The 20,727-nt window shown below is 50.5% G+C and overlaps 1 protein-coding gene across 3 annotated transcripts in view; it reads left to right on the top strand.

Annotated features, from left to right (window-relative positions):
- CKAP5 (cytoskeleton associated protein 5) overlaps positions 1–20,727 on the top strand; it is a 421,631-nt gene that overhangs the window by 267,620 nt on the left and 133,284 nt on the right. For all 3 annotated transcript variants that reach the window (XM_030200874.1, XM_030200876.1, XM_030200875.1), the window contains 3 exons: positions 13,429–13,632; positions 14,245–14,380; positions 14,885–15,078. In XM_030200874.1, the coding sequence (XP_030056734.1) occupies positions 13,429–13,632; positions 14,245–14,380; positions 14,885–15,078 (534 nt within the window). The remainder of the gene's footprint in view (positions 1–13,428; positions 13,633–14,244; positions 14,381–14,884; positions 15,079–20,727) is intronic.

Here is a 20,727-nt window from a genome sequence, read left to right as displayed (position 1 = left end):
GCCTCCGCCATCTTGGCCGGCCACTCTGCTCGGACGGCTTCTTCTTGGGCCGCCCTTGAGGTGGGAGACGTTAATTCTATGGCCGCCCTTGATTTGGGCGACGGCAAAAAAGCGGCCAACGTTAAGCGCCGTTCTTCCCGCGCGGCTCCTTCGCGGAGTGTCGCGCCGGACGCCATTTTGTATGCGCAGCATGTTTGTCCCCTGCTCTTGCGAGCGCCGGTTGAGGGTGCGTCTAGGGCTGTGGCCCAGGCTGCTGAAGTGCACAGTCTGGGGGGTTTCTCCCCCGAGTTCATTTTGCTGCTGCATCAGGCCTTCCTTATGCAAAACGCTGCCCCGGCTCCCTTGTCCGATAAAGGGGTTGAGGCCCCCGGAAGTAAACACCCTCTGGTGGATTTCCAGGCCTTAGAGGACTCTGTCTCCTCTGATGTAGATGAGGGCAGCGTATCTGGGTTCTCCCAACAGTCCTTTGGGGATTCCTTGGAGGAGACGGATTCCCGCTCGGATGGAGCGGATGACCCCTCTGCAGCGCGGATTTTTCGCTCAGAGGACTTGCCCAACCTGTTAGTGCAGGCCATGAGCATTTTGAAGATTTCCTCTCCGGAAGACGTCTCTCCCTCAGCCCCTGTTGGCTTCGCCATTATGCTGGGGACGAAGCGCCCGCCTAGAACCTTCCACGTGCATGATGCCATGCACACCTTGATTTCGGCTCAATGGGATGTCCCGGAAGCGAGCCTCAAAGTGGCTAGGGCTATGTCCCGCCTCTATCCTCTGCCTGAAAGTGAACGGGAGGCCTTTCTTTGGCCTACCGTGGATTCTTTAATCACTGCGGTGACTAAGAAAACGGCATTGCTGGTGGAAGGTGGCACGGCCCTAAAGGACGCCCAAGACAGAAGATTGGAGGCGGCCTTAAGGTCGTCCTTTGAGGCGGCTGCTTTAAGTTTGCAGGCCTCAGTTTGCGGCTCCTATGTGGCCAGGGCGTGCCTGACGATTGTGCAGCGGGCTTCCCCCTCGGATCCTTCCTTGAGGGCTGATTGGCCGGCCCTGGAATCGGGCTTGGCTTATTTGGCAGACTTGCTGTATGATGTCTTGAGAGCCTCGGCTAAAGGTATGGCTCAGACAGTCTCTGCGCGACGGTGGCTTTGGCTGAAGCATTGGTCTGCTGACCACGCCTCTAAGTCCCGCCTGGCTAAGTTGCCTTTTAAAGGCAAGCTGCTCTTTGGGGTCGAGCTGGACAAAATTGTGACCGATCTCAGCACGTCTAAGGGCAAGAGGTTACCAGAGGTCAGGGCTCGCCCCGGTAACTCCAGAGGACGGTTTCAGGAAGCCCCTCGGTACCGCCCAGGCAAGTCGGGCTCCTCTGCCCCCTCTTCCTTCAAAAGGAACTTCTCCCCCAAGCAGCATTCCTTTCGCAGAGACCGCCGTCCCGGAGGTGCGCCCTCCGGTCCTCCCCCAGGGTCTCATACCCAATGACAGGGCCCTGGTCCATGGCCCAGTGCAGATTGGAGGACGCCTATCCTCGTTTCTGGGCGAGTGGACCAGGGTAACCTCAGACGCTTGGGTGCTGGATGTCATCAGAGACGGCTACAAGCTAGAGTTCTGCCGACCCTTAAGAGACGGTTTTGTACTCTCTCCCTGCAAGTCTCCGGTCAAAGCTGTGGCAGTGCAGCAGACTTTGGACAATATGATCCGCCTGCGTGCGGTCGTTCCGGTGCCAGAAAATCAGCTTGGCAAGGGACGTTACTCCATTTACTTTGTGGTACCAAAGAAAGGAGGTTCTGTACGGCCTATCCTCGACCTCAAAGGGGTCAATCGGGCCTTGAAAGTTCGGCATTTTCGCATGGAGACTCTCCGCTCTGTTATAGCGGCAGTGAAGGCAGGGGAGTTCCTGGCATCCTTGGACATCAAGGAAGCGTATTTGCATATTCCCATCTGGCCTCCTCATCAACGCTTTCTGCATTTTGCAGTCCTGGGCCGACACTTCCAGTTCAGAGCCCTCCCGTTCGGGTTGGCTACTGCTCCGCGGACCTTCTCCAAAGTAATGGTGGTCATCGCGGCCTTCCTGCGAAAGGAAGGAGTACAAGTCCATCCTTATCTGGACGACTGGTTGATCCGAGCCCCCTCTTATGCAGAGTGCGGCAAAGCTGTGGACCGGGTGATTGCTCTTTTGAGCTCCCTGGGGTGGATCATCAACTGGGAGAAAAGCCAGCTGCGCCCGACTCAGTCCCTGGAGTATCTGGGAGTTCGATTCGACACCCAAGTGGGCAGAGTGTTCCTGCCAGACAATCGGATTGGCAAGCTTCAGGCTCAGGTGAACCAGTTCCTAGTAGCCTCTCCTCTTCGGGCTTGGGACTATGTGCAGCTGTTGGGCTCTATGACGGCCATGATGGAAGTAGTGCCCTGGGCCAGGGCTCATATGAGACCACTACAACACTCTCTGCTGCAGCGCTGGACTCCAGTGTCGGAGGATTATGCTGTGCGCCTTCCCTTGGACCCAGCAGTGCGCAAGGCGTGTGCAGGAATGCCTCTTGTGATCCTGGAGTGGATTGTCGTCACAACGGACGCCTCTTTGACGGGCTGGGGAGCCCACTGCTTGGGAAGGACAGCGCAGGGGCTCTGGTCTCCTGCAGAGGCAAAGTGGTCTATCAACCTCCTGGAACTCAGAGCCATTCGGTTGGCGCTTTTGGAGTTCCTCCCGGTACTGGCGTTGAAGCCAGTACGGGTCCTGTCGGACAATGCCACGGCTGTGGCCTATGTCAACCGCCAGGGAGGTACCAAGAGCACCCCTCTAGCCAAGGAGGCCATGAATCTCTGCCAGTGGGCGGAAGCGAACCTGGAACAGCTGTCAGCGGCCCACATTGCCGGAGTCCTGAATGTCAAGGCGGACTTTCTCAGTCGCCATACCTTGGATCCTGGAGAGTGGCAGTTATCGGCTCAGGCGTTCTTGGACATCACGAAGCGCTGGGGCCAGCCGAGCCTAGATCTGATGGCGTCATCGGCCAATTGCCAAGTGCCGCGCTTTTTCAGCAGAGGACGGGACCCTCGATCTCTGGGAGTAGATGCTCTTCTCCAACAGTGGCCGACACAGGAGCTTCTCTATGTGTTCCCGCCCTGGCCCATGTTGGGCAGGGTGCTAGACCAGGTGGCAAAGCATCCGGGCCGGATAAGCCTGGTGGGTCCGGACTGGCCCAGACGTCCCTGATATGCGGACTTGATCAGGCTCTCAGTGGACGACCCTCTGCGACTGCCAGTGGAGCAGGGTCTGTTGCATCAGGGTCCCGTGGTGATGGAGGATCCCTCCCCCTTTGGTCTTACGGCCTGGCTATTGAGCGGCAGCGTCTGAGGAAGAAGGGCTTCTCAGACAAGGTCATCGCCACTATGCTGAGAGTGAGGAAGCGCTCTACTTCTACTGCTTACGCCAGGGTTTGGCGTACCTTTTGCATCGTGATGTGAAGCAGGCTCACTTTCTCCCTTCACTGCTCCAATCTCTTCAGTGTTGGCGTTCCTGCAAGAAGGTCTGGAGAAAGGCCTGTCGCTCAGTTCCCTTAAAGTCCAGGTAGCGGCTCTGGCTTGCTTCAGGGGCCGCCTGAAGGGTGCTTCCCTGGCTTCGCAGCCAGATGTGGTACGTTTTCTCAAGGGAGTTAATTACCTGCGCCCTCCTCTGCACTCAGTGGTGCCTGCGTGGAATCTCAACCTGGTGCTAAGAGCCTTGCAGAAGCCGCCTTTTGAACCCTTGTCGAGGGCATCTCTGAAAGACCTGACGTTGAAAGCAGTCTTTTTGGTGGCTATCACTTCAGCCAGAAGAGTTTCCGAGCTCCAGGCACTATCATGTCGAGAACCTTTCCTGCAGTTCACTGAGGCAGGAGTGTCTATTCGCACAGTGCCTTCCTTCCTGCCCAAGATTGTTTCTCGCTTCCATGTGAATCAGCAGCTCTGTCTCCCTTCCTTTCGTAGGGAGGACTACCCAGAGGAGTACTCTGCTCTCAAATATCTAGATGTGAGACGAGTCATAATCAGATACTTGGAAGTGACCAATGATTTCCGGAAGTCGGATCATCTGTCCTGTTTGCAGGTCCTCGTAAGGGTCTGCAGGCTGCTAAGCCTACAGTGGCAAGTTGGGTCAAGGAAGCCATTGCAGCGGCTTATGTGGCCGCGGGGAAGGTGCCGCCTATCCAGCTGAAGGCTCACTCCACTAGAGCTCAGGCGGCCTCGATGGCAGAGGCTGGGTCTGTCTCCTTGGAAGAGATTTGCAAGGCGGCAACTTGGGCATCGGCCCATACCTTCTCCAGGCATTACCGCTTGACTGTGGCTGCTCGGGCGGAGGCCCGGTTTGAAGCTTCAGTATTGCAGTCAGGGATTTCAATGTCCCGCCCTGGGTGAGTACTGCTTCGGTACATCCCACCAGTCTATGGATTGATCAGCATGATGATATGGAAGGTAAAATTATGTATCGTACCTGATAATTTTCTTTCCATTAATCATAGCTGATCAATCCATAGCCCCTCCCAGATATCTGTACTGTTTATATTCTGGTTGCATTTCAGGTTCAAGTTTAGTCTTCAGTTCCTGTTCAGGAGGACTTCGTGTTCAAGTTTTTTTCAATTGGATTCTTCAAGAGTTGAGACGAGTTTGTGTTACAGTGAGCTGCTGCATTCCTCTTCCCTCCGTTTTACGGGGCTGGATTGAGACCTAAATTCTGCCGGCGCTCCCTCCCGCTTCGTGCGGCTGTAGGGCAGCTTTGTACCCCTTCTGCTTCGGCGGTGTTAGGGTCAGTCAGCTCCTCCCGCGGTTGCGGTTGCGGTTGCGGTTGCAGGATAAGCCAGATCCCCCCCACATCGGCGGAGTGGTGTCCCTCCCCCGCTCCGCGGGGATGAGCTGGACGGATTCCCCTCCCCCACTTGTGTGGGGATGAGCTGGACGGATTCCCCTCCCCCGTTTCGGCGGTGGTGAGCTGGGCAGAGTGTCTCTTTGTGGGTGTAATTCTCTAAATGCTGAGTCCTGCGGATGGAGCTTTGATATCGACATACTGAGGAGTTTCCGGCAGCACATGACCACATATAGGGAGGCAAAAGCTTTGCTCTCTATCTCCACCTGCTGGTAGATGGACACAACCCACCAGTCTATGGATTGATCAGCTATGATTAATGGAAAGAAAATTATCAGGTATGATACATAATTTTACCATGTGCATACCTGACAATTTTGGCACCTTTAGTGTGTAAATGGTAGTTTCAAGTTTAGAATTGCCCTGCATGGGTTATGCTGCATCAGAATCAGCCTGCAGACTGTTGCCCTAGGAATGAAGATTGAAGCCTCATCTTCCAGAGGGGTAGCCCAAAGACCAGAGCCCTGGGGACAAGAGGCTGAATTCTGCTATATCAGAAGGACTGAAGCCCAGATCCCTGGCAATCTAATAATCATTCTGTAGCAATTCGGAACCTTTACCATCTGCTGGAGACAGAATACGGACAAATGTCCCTTATGCCCCACTCCTTGGTACAATAATGTCACACAAAGTGGTCACCTATCTCATCTGCTGGCAGGGTGGCATATACCCATGTGTCTAGAGTGGTCTAGCAGGATAAGAAAACTGTAAAGGACTAAAATACAAGCTGATACACGCCACCACCTTCTCTTACATGAGCATGCAGTTGTGGAATGCATTACCTACAGCCCTGAGAACCATTGACGAAATAACTTTTGCAAATCTTTGAAGACACATCTCTTCAATAAGGCCTACAAAGAGTGGAGGAGTGGCCTGGTGGTTATGGTGGTGGACTTTGGTCCTGGGGAACTGAGGAACCGAGTTCAATTCCCACTTCAGGCACAGGCAGCTCCTTGTGATTCTGGGCAAGTCACTTAACCCTCCATTGCTCCATGTAAGCCGGATTGAGCCTGCCATGAGTGGGAAAGCGCGGGGTACAAATGTAACAACAAAAAACAACAAAAACCCATAGCCTTACAAAACTACCTCACCAACCCACCCAGTTATTAAAATCCACCATCTTTACTATCCTGCCCAACACCTTCCTTCTCTCTTCCCTTTCTTAATCTCTGTATATTACTAATTGTATCTGATATCCTGGAATGACTATGTCATAACAAAACTCTATAAGCCACATTGAGCCTGCAAATAGGTGTGAAAATGTGGGATACAAATGCAATAAATAAATTAGGTTTTTTTTCATTCTTTATAGTCCTAATATTTCTAAAGTAGTATTTAGTACTATACTATATTTAGTATTTATACTATTCTCCGAGGACAAGCAGGCTGCTTGTTCTCACTGATGGGTGACGTCCACGGCAGCCCCTCCAATCGGAAACTTCTCTAGCAAAGTCCTTTGCTAGTCCTCGCGCGCCCGCGTGCACCGCGCATGCGCGGCCGTCTTCCCGCCCGAAACCGGCTCGAGCCGGCCAGTCTTCTTTTGTCCGCACTCGGTACGGTCGTGTTTTCGCCGTGTCGAGCCCCGGAAAGTCGACCTCGCGTGTCCAATTTATTTTGACGTGTTCTTTTTCTTCGGAAAAGTTCTTTTCAGTCGGGAAGTGCTCCGGAAACCCTCTCTCGGGTTTCGTGTTAATCCTCCCCGTACTTCCAGCTTTTTGCCCCGATAAGTTTTCTTTCGTCGTCGGGGTAGGCCTCTTTTCGGCCTCGGTCGAGATTTTCTCCCTTACAAATATTTTGGTGCTCTTTTTCCATCATTTCGGACTTTGATTTCGCCGGCGCGATTTTTCCGCCCATGACATCGAAGCCTTCCAGCGGCTTCAAGAAGTGCACCCAGTGCGCCCGGGTTATCTCGCTCACTGATCGACACTCGTCGTGTCTTCAGTGTCTGGGGGCCGAGCACCGCCCTCAGAACTGCAGTCTGTGTTCCCTGCTTCAAAGGCGGACTCAGGTAGCGAGACTAGCCCAGTGGAACGTGTTGTTCTCGGGCTCTTCGTCGGCATCGGCACCGGGATCTTCGAGTGCATCGACGTCGTCAGCGTCCAGACCATCTTCCTCGGCCGCCCCTGCATCGAGTGCATCGAGGCATCGGGCCTCTGCATCGGCGCCGAGACATCGGATAGCTGCATCGACGTCGGTGGTACCGGGACCTCGTCTGCTGATGTCGTCGGACGGTGGTGCATCGTCAGGAGTGCAGGTGAGGGCTGTCCATTCCCCTGCTGGTGGCGGTGAGCCTTCGGGTGGGTCTCCTCCTACCCTGAGGGCTCCTGTGGTACAGCCCCCCCGAGACCGACCTCCTTCGGCCTCGGCCCCGAGGAAGCGACGGCTGGATTCTACGTCCTCCTCGTCGGTGCCGGGGAGCTCCGGTGACATGCTTCGGAAGAAATCGAAGAAGCATCGACACCGGTCACCTCCCCGCGTCGGCACCGAGAGCTCTGGGTCGCCGAGGGAGTCGGCACCCAGCAGGCATCGGCACCGAGAGGACCGCTCACCCTCTGTTCAAGAGGTGTCGATGCGCTCCACTCTGGACAGCCCGGAACAGCCTCCTCGCCCGGAACAGGTTCTGACATCGACGCCTGCATCGACCTCCATGCCTTTCTCTGCAGCCGCTCTGAACGAGAGCCTCCGGGCCGTTCTCCCAGAGATCCTGGGAGAGCTGTTGCGCCCTACCCCTCCGGTACCGGCGGTGCTTGCGCCTCCGGTACCGTCGAGCGTGGCGCCGGCTGGCCCATCGCCCGGGGTGAGGTCCCCACGCGGTACCGACTGCGGCCACCTCCCAGGAGGGCTCCCCGACTACGTCGGCGGAGGGAGCTTCGCCGATGCGGGCCAGGGAGTCTACCTCTCGACGCCCCCATCGTGGACGTGGTTCCACTGAGTCGAGCCGGGCGAGGTTGCAGACACAGGTTCGTGAACTTGTGTCTGACACCGAGGGTGAGGCCTCGTGGGAGGAAGAAGAAGACCCCAGATATTTCTCTGACGAGGAGTCTGAGGGTCTTCCTTCTGATCCCACTCCCTCTCCTGAAAGGCAGCTTTCTCCTCCTGAGAGTCTGTCTTTCGCTTCCTTTGTCCGGGAGATGTCTACGGCCATCCCCTTCCCGGTGGTTGTGGAGGACGAGCCCAGGGCTGAAATGTTTGAGCTCCTGGACTATCCTTCTCCACCTAAGGAAGCGTCCACTGTTCCCTTGCACCATGTCCTCAAAAAGACATTGCTTGCGAACTGGACAAAACCATTAACTAATCCCCACATCCCCAGGAAGATCGAGTCCCAGTACCGGATCCATGGGGACCCAGATCTGATGCGCACTCAGTTGCCTCATGATTCTGGAGTTGTGGATCTGGCCCTAAAGAAGGCTAAGAGTTCTAGGGAGCATGCTTCGGCGCCCCCGGGCAAGGACTCTAGAACCTTAGACTCCTTTGGGAGGAAGGCCTACCATTCTTCTATGCTCGTGGCCAAAATCCAGTCTTACCAGCTCTACACGAGCATACACATGCGGAACAATGTGCGGCAGTTGGCGGGCTTGGTGGATGCTCTCCCCCCCGAGCAGTCCAAGCCTTTTCAGGAGGTGGTCAGGCAGCTGAAGGCGTGCAGAAAATTCCTGGCCAGAGGGGTGTATGACACCTTTGATGTTGCGTCCAGGGCCGCTGCTCAAGGTGTGGTGATGCGCAGGCTCTCATGGCTGCGTGCCGCCGACCTGGAGAATAGACTCCAGCAGCGGATTGCGGACTCGCCTTGCCGTGCGGATAACATTTTTGGAGAGAAAGTCGAACAGGTGGTAGAGTCTCTCCACCAGCGGGACACCGCATTCGACAAGTTCTCCCGCCGGCAGCCTTCAGCTTCTACCTCTACAGGTAGACGATTTTTCGGGGGAAGGAAGACTGTTCCCTATACTTCTGGTAAGCGTAGGTACAATCCTCCTTCCCGACAGCCTGCGGCCCAGGCTAAGCCCCAGCGCGCTCGCTCTCGTCAGCAGCGTGCGCCTCAGCAAGGCCCCGCGGCTCCCCAGCAAAAGCAAGGGGCGAGCTTTTGACTGGCTCCAGCAGAGCATAGCCGCAGTACAAGTATCAGTGCCGGGCGACCTGCCAGTCGGAGGGAGGTTGATAGCTTTTCACCAAAGGTGGCCTCTCATAACCTCCGACCAGTGGGTTCTGCAGATAGTCCGGCAAGGATACACCCTCAATTTGACTGCAAAACCTCCAAATTGCCCACCGGGAGCTCAGTCTTACAGCTTCCAACACAAGCAGGTACTTGCAGAGGAACTCTCCGCCCTTCTCAGCGCCAATGCGGTCGAGCCCGTGCCATCCGGGCAAGAAGGGCTGGGATTCTATTCCAGGTACTTCCTTGTGGAAAAGAAAACAGGGGGGATGCGTCCCATCCTAGACCTAAGGGCCCTGAACAAATATCTCGTAAAAGAAAAGTTCAGGATGCTTTCCCTGGGCACCCTTCTCCCCATGATTCAGCAAAACGATTGGCTATGCTCTCTGGACTTGAAGGATGCCTACACTCACATCACGATACTGCCAGCTCACAGACAGTATCTGCGATTTCAGTTGGGCACACGCCACTTCCAGTACTGTGTGCTACCCTTTGGGCTCGCCTCTGCGCCCAGGGTGTTCACAAAGTGCCTAGCTGTGGTAGCAGCGGCACTTCGCAGGCTGGGGGTGCATGTGTTCCCATATCTCGACGATTGGCTGGTGAAGAACACATCCGAGGCAGGAGCCCTGCAGTCCATGCAGATGACTATTCGCCTCCTGGAGCTACTGGGGTTTGTGATAAATTACCCAAAGTCCCATCTTCTCCCAGTGCAGAAACTCGAATTCATAGGAGCTCTGCTGGATTCTCGGACGGCTCGCGCCTATCTCCCAGAGGCGAGAGCCAACAACTTGTTGTCCCTCGTCTCGCGGGTGCGAGCGTCCCAGCAGATCACAGCTCGGCAGATGTTGAGATTGCTGGGCCACATGGCTTCCACAGTTCATGTGACTCCCTTGGCCCGTCTTCACATGAGATCTGCTCAATGGACCCTAGCCTCCCAGTGGTATCAGGCTGCTGGGGGTCTAGAAGACGTGATCCACCTGTCCACGAGTTTTCTCGAATCCCTGTATTGGTGGACAATCTGGTCCAATTTGACTCTGGGACGTCCTTTCCAAATTCCTCAGCCACAAAAAGTGCTGACCACGGATGCGTCTCTCCTGGGATGGGGAGCTCATGTCGATGGGCTTCACACCCAAGGAAGCTGGTCCCTCCAGGAACGCGATCTGCAGATCAATCTTCTGGAGTTACGAGCGATCTGGAACGCTCTGAAGGCTTTCAGAGATCGGCTGTCCCACCAAATTATCCAAATTCAAACAGACAACCAGGTTGCCATGTATTATGTCAACAAGCGGGGGCACCTGTGTCAGGAAGCCGTCAGCATGTGGCTCTGGGCTCGCCGGCATGGCATGGTGCTTCAAGCCACATACCTGGCAGGCGTAAACAACAGTCTGGCCGACAGATTGAGCAGGATCATGCAACCTCACGAGTGGTCGCTCAGTTCCAAAGTAGTGCGACAGATCTTCCAGGCGTGGGGCACCCCCCTGGTGGATCTCTTCGCATCTCGAGTGAACCACAAAGTCCCTCAGTTCTGTTCCAGGCTTCAGGCCCACGGCAGACTGGCATCGGATGCCTTCCTCCTGGACTGGGGGGAGGGTCTGCTGTATGCTTATCCTCCCATACCTCTGGTGGGGAAGACTTTGTTGAAACTCAAGCAAGACCGAGGCACCATGATTCTGATTGCTCCCTTTTGGCCGCGTCAGATCTGGTTCCCCCTTCTTCTGGAGTTGTCCTCCGAAGAACCGTGGAGATTGGAGTGTTTTCCGACCCTCATCACACAGGACGAAGGGGCGCTTCTGCATCCCAACCTCCAGTCGCTGGCTCTCACGGCCTGGATGTTGAGGGCGTAGACTTTGCCTCTTTCAGAGGGTCTGTCAGAGGGTGTCTCCCGCATCTTGCTTGCTTCCAGGAAAGATTCCACTAAGAGGAGTTATTTCTTCCAATGGAGGAGGTTTGCCGTCTGGTGTGACAGCAAGGCCCTAGATCCTCGCTCTTGTCCTACACAGACCCTGCTTGAATACCTTCTGCACTTGTCTGAGTCTGGTCTCAAGACCAACTCTGTAAGGGTTCACCTTAGTGCGATTAGTGCATACCATTACCGTGTGGAAGGTAAGCCGATCTCAGGACAGCCTTTAGTTGTTCGCTTCATGAGAGGTTTGCTTTTGTCAAAGCCCCCTGTCAAGCCTCCTACAGTGTCATGGGATCTCAATGTCGTTCTCACCCAGCTGATGAAACCTCCTTTTGAGCCACTGAATTCCTGCCATCTGAAGTACTTGACCTGGAAGGTCATTTTCTTGGTGGCAGTTACTTCAGCTCGTAGAGTCAGTGAGCTTCAGGCCCTGGTAGCCCAGGCCCCTTACACCAAATTTCATCATAACAGAGTAGTCCTCCGCACTCACCCTAAGTTCTTGCCAAAGGTCGTGTCGGAGTTCCATCTGAACCAGTCAATTGTCTTGCCAACATTCTTTCCCCGTCCTCATTCCTGCCCTGCTGAACGTCAGCTGCACACATTGGACTGCAAGAGAGCATTGGCCTTCTACCTGGAGCGGACACAGCCCCACAGACAGTCCGCCCAATTGTTTGTTTCTTTTGATCCCAATAGGAGGGGAGTGGCTGTAGGGAAACGCACCATATCCAATTGGCTAGCAGATTGCATTTCCTTCACTTACGCCCAGGCTGGGCTGGCTCTTGAGGGTCATGTCACGGCTCATAATGTTAGAGCCATGGCTGCGTCGGTAGCCCACCTGAAGTCAGCCACCATGGAGGAAATTTGCAAAGCTGCGACGTGGTCATCTGTCCACACATTCACATCTCATTACTGCCTGCAGCAGGATACCCGACGCGACAGTCGGTTCGGGCAGTCAGTTCTTCAGAACCTGTTTGGGCTTTAGGATCCAACTCCACCCCCCGAGGGCCCTGTTTGTTCTGTTCCAGGCTGCACTCTCAGTTAGTTGGTAAATTTTTTAGGTCAATCTCAGTTATGTCCTCGCCGTTGCGAGGCCCAATTGACCATGGTTATTGTTTTGAGTGAGCCTGGGGGCTAGGGATACCCCATCAGTGAGAACAAGCAGCCTGCTTGTCCTCGGAGAAAGCGAATGCTACATACCTGTAGAAGGTATTCTCCGAGGACAGCAGGCTGATTGTTCTCACAAACCCGCCCGCCTCCCCTTTGGAGTTGTGTCTTCCCTTGAAGTGTATTGTCTTGCTACATACTGGACTGGCCGGCTCGAGCCGGTTTCGGGCGGGAAGACGGCCGCGCATGCGCGGTGCGCGCGGGCGCGCGAGGACTAGCAAAGGACTTTGCTAGAGAAGTTTCCGATTGGAGGGGCTGCCGTGGACGTCACCCATCAGTGAGAACAATCAGCCTGCTGTCCTCGGAGAATACCTTCTACAGGTATGTAGCATTCGCTATAGTAGTGTTTTGAGTTATGTCAAGATGGGTAGCTTGAGTGTTCTTAGTTATTTATTAATTGGGATTAACTGCCTTTATGGGTGTCAGGCGAGTTCCTACTGGACAGTTCCCACCCACCAGTTTTCCCCCAAGACAATTCCCACCAAGGACTTCCTTCTGGAGAGTAAAGGGAGGGAGTGGTTTGTGGGTGGGAATTGTCCTCCCTGGTTCAGTGTGAATTATCCAGATGGGAATTGGTGGGTGGGAACTGACTTAGAACCCCTTTATGAAGATATTCACCAACAGGTACAGTTTAACATAAAACTTACAATTTTGTAAACAGAATGATCATATAACATATATGATAAATGCCAGTACATTACAAACAGTACCATAATAGAAAACATGGAAGAGCATTCAAATAGCTATACATTGTCAGCATAATACCAATGAAACACCTAATAAGCACACATTAGAACAGTCAAATAACATAATGCTAATGGTGTTCGTACCAACTGAGTGCAGAGAGCCGAACTGTACATGTTACTATATAAATCAATATACTAATGTTTACAATATAAACATTACTTTTAGAGAAAACAGAATGCACAGCTGCTGCAGTAACTTTTATTCCAGCGATCATGAGGGGTGTGTAGTGATTGATATGGGCTTGACTATAAGAGCTCTGCCTACTGTGGGGGGTATAAATTGCTTCTAAAGGAATGAAATCAAAAGGGGTTGCCCTTTGGGAGGTACAAGGAGCATTTTGGGGGCTTGGTAAGGTGTGGATGTGTTTAACGTTCCTTGTCCCTTGTGTTTTAAAAAAAATATAGAAGGTGGGGGGAACAATTATTGCTTTGTGTTTTGACATGTAATATTTGTGTGGAATTCATTCTGCTATGTTATAAACCAAACTAGATCCTTCACAGAAGAGGCTGGCATGTAAATTTTAAAAATGAAATAAGTTTGCACCGCACTAAGCTTGATGTGTTCTTCACATTTTGTGGCCAGCATTTGGAGAGTGAAAAGGAAGGTGTTATCAGCTGTCTGGATCTGATCCTGAAATGGGTTACCCTTCGATTCTTTGACACAAATACCAGTGTTCTGATGAAAGTTCTGGAATACCTGAAACTACTTTTCACGATGCTGGGTCAAGCAGAATTCCGCTTGAGTGAGAATGAGGCCTCATCCTTCATTCCATATCTCGTGCTAAAGGTAAGTGTCTGCTTCCCTGTTTCCCCCTCCCCCCACCCTCTGTTTGTCTTTACTTGCCCTCCCTGTTCTGAAGGAAGGCACAAACGTCTCCCAAGAAGCAGGATAGTGAGCTGCACTGTGACGGGATTGTTGCACTCTGTTCTTCTGCAACCCCTGCAGAATTTCTCTGTTGCAAGAACCAGGTTCACAGGGGCCTGCTGATATTACTGCTGCTTGAGATACTTCTGTTGCTCTAGAGCGTCTTTTGGAAGAGAGGTGTAAAATGAATACTGGTGGTGATGTCCCATTTGTTATATAATCAACTCTGATGCTCAAGTTTACTCTAGGTTATCTCATTCTTTATTGAGAACACAAGTCAGTGTAAAAGTTTATTTGTATGGTATCTTAATGTGGCTGCTGCTTCTTGGAGGCTTGATGGGAGATGAGCTGCTGCTTTGCTTTGTCTGCAGAGGACAGCTGAAACCCTGGCCTTTTACAGCATTACTAGGGGTGCTCCATTGTGTGTATGTTTGAATTGTACTGTCATTTGCTGCAGTGAATAATGTGCAGATGCACTTACACTATCTTGTGTTCTATATTTCTCATTGCTGCTGCCTTTTCTTTTCCCTCCAGGTTGGTGAACCAAAAGATGTAATCCGTAAGGATGTACGCATAATTCTGAACAAAATGTGTCTGGTGTATCCAGCAAGCAAGATGTTCACTTTCATCATGGAGGGGACCAAGTCTAAGAACTCAAAGCAGCGGGCAGGTGAGCAGCAAGACAGGAAAGGGGCAAGGATGTGCAGAACATTGAAAGGCTGTCTTTCAAATAACCCCCAGCTCTTTTCTTGCATGTTGGGGATTGATGAAGGGATCTGAAAGCAGTATATGTTTCTGCTTTCAAATATTGATTCTTGGTCTGAGCACATCTGTCACGAAACGCCTAGCCACCTGACTGGGGTTACCCCACGGCTACTTACAGGGTCTATCCCCAGCAGAGCTCAGGTCCACCTGCACCTGCCGCTCGTGCTCTACACCAACACCCTTCTCCCACCAACTGGGTCACAGCCGCCTCTAGGTGAGTCTCCCGCTTTCAAATTATCCCCAGTGATTTCTAGGCTACTAATGCCACACTGCCTACAGTTGTCACTACTAATATTGGGGCAAGCTTCATTTTTGTGTATGTGGTGAGGAGAGGAAGATTCCCTTCTCTTTAGAGAGGCTGTATTGAAGAATTTTTCTCTGCTGAATATTTTTCTTTCTGGTTCTGCAGAATGCTTGGAGGAGTTGGGATGTTTGATTGAATCTAATGGTATGAATGTGTGCCAACCAACCCCAAGCAAAGCCCTGAAAGAGATTGCAGTTCATATTGGAGATCGGGACACAACTGTCCGAAATGCTGCACTGAACACCATTGTCGCAGTGTACAATGTCCATGGAGATCAGGTCTTTAAGCTCATTGGAAACGTAAGTCTAACTGAAAACAAAGGCCATGACATCCTCATGGAGTGTACACTCCACATAGCACTGCACGACTTTCCAGTGTAGATCTGCATTTTTCTAAGTGCTTTTGATTTGTCAACCATTGTTTCTTAATATCATTGTTTTGGCTTAACTAGCAAAATTCATAACTGCTTATACACCTAATATTTTATTGTGCTAGATCAGTCCAGCTGAGTGGGTTATAACATCCCACCCCCACCAACAGATGACAGAGAGACAAAACTCTAGAATTTCCCAATGATGACACCACAGGTATAAGGAGTGGTGCAGCTAAAGTACTTGTCAGTATTCTCTTTCTCCAGCAGATGGTGATTGTTTGGTGAAACAAGATTTCTCTGTGTGGTCTTCTGGGGCACTATCTAAGGGACTGTCCTTCCCAGTGGAGCCCAGTGCTCTGTCAGCGTCCCATAGTCCTGGCCTAAGGGTCACCTCTCCTCTGATCCAAGCCAGAACCCAGCTGCAGCTGTCCCTATGCTTCCCAGTTTAGCTGCAGCTTCCTGGTTGAAGTGGTTCCAGGTAGTATTCACAGGTAAGATCTGCCCCCTCCCCTCCCATTCTTCCCTTTTTGGGAATAGGTATTCCTTAGTGTCCCTCCAGACGCTTAACTGAAGTTAAAATCCTCTCTATAGTGGAAGGAAGTGGAACAGAGGGAGCAGCTTTATGTAAAAGAAAAGCTTTTTACATTTGCAAAACAAGTTTAGGGGGGAATCCCCCCTCAGGAATTTCTTGCCGGTTATGAGAAAGCTGAGAAGAAACCCTTAACAATGAGCCCTTAAGAGAAACAGGCCTCTCTGCTGCGGTAGTTTTTCTCTAAAATGGTGGTTTCCTGCCAAAACTGAAGCCGACAGTATCTGAGTTTCCACATTGGTAAGAGGAGAAACCGCGGCATTTACAGAAGAAACCACCAGCTCGGCAAAGAGAAATTGTCAGGAGGTCTTTGACCATGCAAAACTTACAAACACCAGCTTCCCCTTCTTTGACAGACGCTGCAGCACCTTCGTTTCTCTGCCATAGCAGAGACCGGTGAACTCGACTTTTTTTTTTTTTTAAATGCTGAAACTCTCCCAGCAAGGAAAGACAGCCAACTAGCAGTGAACCAAATAAAAAGGTATGGCTGCTGAAGGAAGCTAAAATAAAGCTGCTTTGCTTGTCTTTAAAAAAAAAAATTAAACTCTGAAGCAGCATGGCTGCCTCTCCCGGCTCTCAGGACACCCTTCCTGCAAAGGGGGCTGAGGCAGGGTAAATCAAAACTTCATTCAATAGAAGATAGAAGCACTAAAACAAATATTTGGGAGGAATTTATGGGCGCTTACTGAAAACCCCCTCGGGTATCATCCTCCAACGTTGAGAAACAGCGGCGCACAGAATGCACTGAATAATAATATTTTTTTTTAAGCCAAAAGGAAGTAAAAAAGAAAGAGACTGAAGGGCTCGCCTCCTTCCACCTGCTGGAAACTGAGAATACTGAATCTCACTCTAGCTAACCATGACTCTTATTGGCTGTTATGAGAGTCAGAATTCTTGGAGACTCCCTTGTCTCCATTGCACCTCTTCTGCTGCAGCTCCTTGTGACCCTGGGCAGGTCACTTAACCCTCAGTTGCCCCAGGTACAAAAGATTAGATTGTGATCCCTCTAGGGACAAAAAAGTAACTGTATATAATTTTGTAAATTGCTTTGATTGTAAGCACAGAAATGTAGTATATCAAATTCCTGCCCCTTTCAAAGTGCCTCAGCATGGTTATGCAGGTCTTGGAGGTTCAACAGCTTAGGTGTAGGATTCATGACAGCTATTGTGGTTTCATCCCATCTAGTCTGGGTAAAATTTGGGTACATTTCAATCATCTGGACTGGTCTGGCATAGACAATAAGGAAAAGGAAATTTGGGCTCACCTGTTAATTTCTTCTCCTTGAGTCTTTCCAGACCAATCCAGAACTCACCCATGAAAGCCATGGCAATCAAGGGTTCTTGGTCTGAGAGATTCATAAAGCTTGACAGTATGTTGTAGTTGTACTCTTGGTGAATGGAATTACCTTATTCTTGGTTTAATGGTTATGAAATGTTTTAACTGTATCAGGTTTGGTTTTGGGGGTGAATTGGAACCCAAAAACATAAGAATTGCCTTTGGGTGTCTTAGCTTTTTTATAAGATACTGAGAAGCTGAAGGCAGCAGCAACAGCCCCCTTTGAGAGAGAAGTAAGCTGTAAGCTAACCCACTTGGCTGAACTGGTCTGGCAGGACTCGAGAAATGAGATAGGTAAGTTCAGATTTCCCCTTCAAAGGAGTGTGCTGCTGCATGGGGTTCTGTTTTGCTCAAGGTTTCCACTGCTTACTTTTTTGGACTGCCAGTTATCCTTGCTGAGCATCTGAGAATTTGAGTTCTCTGGAGCAAGTCCCTCCTTGGGTCAGTTTTCTTCAGAATTTGTTTTAAATATACACCCAGGCCTTTTGTGACTTGCAGAGGCTGGAGGTCTGCCAGGCAGCTCTTTTAGGTTGCTTGGGCTTAGTCTGAAGATGGGAAAGTTGCCTTCCATGAAGGAGGAGAATGGGATTGGTAATTCATCTTTTTCAGTATTGTGAACAGGTTTAGGGTGGGGTCCCTCCAGAGATACCATTTTGTAAAGTAAATCAAAACTTCTTTTGTTCCCTTCACAGGCTTTGTAATTCAGGAGTAAACGTAAATCAGCTTGTGACTCGAAACGTGCACAGGAATATCAGCTTGAATTTCGTATTGACAAACAAGAAAAGGCTTGGCTCTCCTGTGAGACCACAAAAGTCAAGAGATTCAGTGTTCAATAAAAACCTTTATCTACTTTGGCCAGTCTTCTGGTATTTCACACATAGGTTGTAGCATAATATGTTTAGAAAGCTGTTCCTTCCTTCCCTCACCCTCTATGGCTGGTCTCTGTTCTGGGTTTTTATCTGTCCTGGCTGAACTACATCCTCCCTGTTGAGCACTCTAGAGCTAGGCTTCTTAAATCCCTGTGATGGAGTATATTTGAGAAACTTGCAGTTTTCCCTATATGCTCTATCACAGATGGAAAGAATTGACTTCCCTTATTGCACAGGAAATCCCCTCACCTCATATTACAAAGGTGGTGGTGGAGAAGATGAATGGGGATCCCATCTTGGAGGGCCTGAAGAAACCCTCCAAAGTTTTCCCTTCACCAAGTGGTCCACCATATGATTCTGACTCCCAGTCACCAAAATTGTTTGGTAGAATACTGTCCAAGCTCTACCTCCTCTTCTCACGGATTTGGAGTCTTTGCTGCATTTTCTTAGAGTAGATTCTCCGACCAGCAGGACCAGTAGATCAAGGCACTCCTGAAACCAGCCTTTTCTGTCTTCTCCCTGGGCTTCAGTTTGTGGGGGTTGCATAGCTGGAGCACTGTGTCTAGCAGCTTCGAGTGCCCTAAGTCTACATTTTTAGAGTTGGCTGTAGCAGCCTTGATAGACTTGGAATCAAATGGGCTACAAGATTTGAGGCAACATGGTTTTACCAATGGTAAATTGTACCAAACGAATTTGATTAAATTCTTTGACTGGACAACCAGAAAATTGAATCAGTGATGTGTGCTAGATGTAATCTACTTGGATTTCAGCAAAATCTTTGACACAGTTCCTCATAGGAGGCTCTTAAATAAACTTGACACGCTGACTTTAGGACCCAAAATGGTGTACTGGATTAGATAGACGCCAGAGGGTGGTGGTCAATGGAATTCACTTGGAGGGAGGAAAGGTGGATAGTGCCTCAAGGATCAGTGCTGTGGCTGATTCTGCTTAATATATTTGAGAGTGGAGGAGTGGCCTAATGGTTTGTGAGGTGGGCTTTCATCCTGACAACCTGAGTTTGATTCCCACTGCAGCTCCTTGTGACCTTTGGCAAGTCACTTAATCAGGGGCGTAGCCAGACATCAGATTTTGGGTGGGCCTAGGCAAGAAGTGGGTGGGCACCAAATGTTCTCTCCCCCACCCCAAAAAAATATCTCAGTTGGTGGGAAAATGCTTCTCTCCAGTCTCCACCTTGGTAGGTGCCAGTATTGTGGAGAGCAGCATTTTCATTACCATGTGCTACTGTTGGATGGGCCTGAGCCATAAGTGGGTGGGCCCAGGCCCACCTGTGGCTACGCCACTGCACTTAATCCTCCATTGCCCCAGGTACAAAAACTTAGATTGTGAGCCCTCTAGGGTCAGAGAAAGTACCTCCATATAACGTGTAAGGCACTGCGTATGTCTAGTAGTGCTACAGAAATAATTAGTAGTAGTTTTAATAGTAAAAGGTAAATTTTGCCTTTTTGCAGATGATACCAAGATTTCTAATAGAGTCGAAAATATGAAAAAGGAGCTACAAAAGTTAGAAGAATGGTCTAATGTTTGGCCATGAAAATGTAATGCAAAGAAGTGCAGAGTGATACATTTGGGGATTAGAAATCCAAGGGAGCCATATGTCCTAGGAGGTGAGAGGCTGATATGCACAGACAGGGAGAGGGACCTTGAGGTGATGGTGTTTGAGGAATTTAAATCAACAAAACAATATGACAAGGCAGTGGCCTTAGCCAAAAGGATGTTAGTCTGCATCAAGAAAGGTGTAACCAGCATAGTAATATAGTAAATGACAGCAGATAGACTGTACAGTCCATCCAGTCTGCCCAACAAGATAAACTCATTTTACACGATATGCAATACTTTATACCTGAGCTTGATTTGCCCTTGCCATTTTCAGGGCACAGATAGTAGAAGACTGCCCACTGTTCTTGTACTAAAAATTCTGAAGCTAACGTTGAAGCCCCTTAAAATTTACAGTCCAGCCCATATCTATTCAGTCTCGATCAGGGCACAGACTGTAGAAGTCTGCCCAGCACTAGTTTTACTTCCCAACTACCGGCGTTGCCACCCAATCTCCGCTAAGGTTCCTTAGATCCATTCCTTGTACACAGGATTCCTTTGTGTTTATCCCACGTGTGTTTGAATTTCATTACTGTTTTTATCTCCACCACCTCACGCGCGCGCGCTTGGGGGGGCATTTCATGTATCCGCCACACTCTCCATGAAAAAATACTTCCTGACATTACTCTTGAGTCTGCCCGCCTTCAACCTCAATTCATGTCCTCTATTTCTACTGCCTTCCCGTCTCCAGAAAAGGTTTGTTTGCAGATTAATACCTTTCAAATATTTGGATGTCTGTATCATGTCACCCCTGTTTCTCCTTTCCTCCAAGGTATACTTGTTCAGGTCGGCAAGTCTCTCCTCGTACAGTTTGCAACGCAAATCCCATACCACTTTTGTAGCTTTTGTTTGTACCGCTTACAGTCTTTTTACATCTTTAGCAAGATATGGCCTCCAAAACTGAACACAGTACTCCAGTGGGGCCTCACCAACAACTTGTAGAGGGGCATCAACACCTCCTTTCTTTTGCTGATTATACCCCTTTCTATGCAGTCTAGCATCATTCTGGCCATGGCCACCTCCTTGTCACATTGTTTCTTCACCTTCAGATCCTCGATTATCATCACCCGAAGGTCTCTCTCCTGAGTCGAGCTTACTAATCTCTCCCCTCCTATCCAGTATCTCTTTTGGGTTTCTGCACTTCTTGGCATTAAATTTTTAACTTTCA

The sequence above is a fragment of the Microcaecilia unicolor genome, chromosome 4 (assembly GCF_901765095.1).
Source record: "Microcaecilia unicolor chromosome 4, aMicUni1.1, whole genome shotgun sequence".
Taxonomy (NCBI): domain Eukaryota; kingdom Metazoa; phylum Chordata; class Amphibia; order Gymnophiona; family Siphonopidae; genus Microcaecilia; species Microcaecilia unicolor.
Note: the sequence above shows the minus strand (reverse complement) of the source record. Positions and strands in the feature narration are given on the sequence as shown.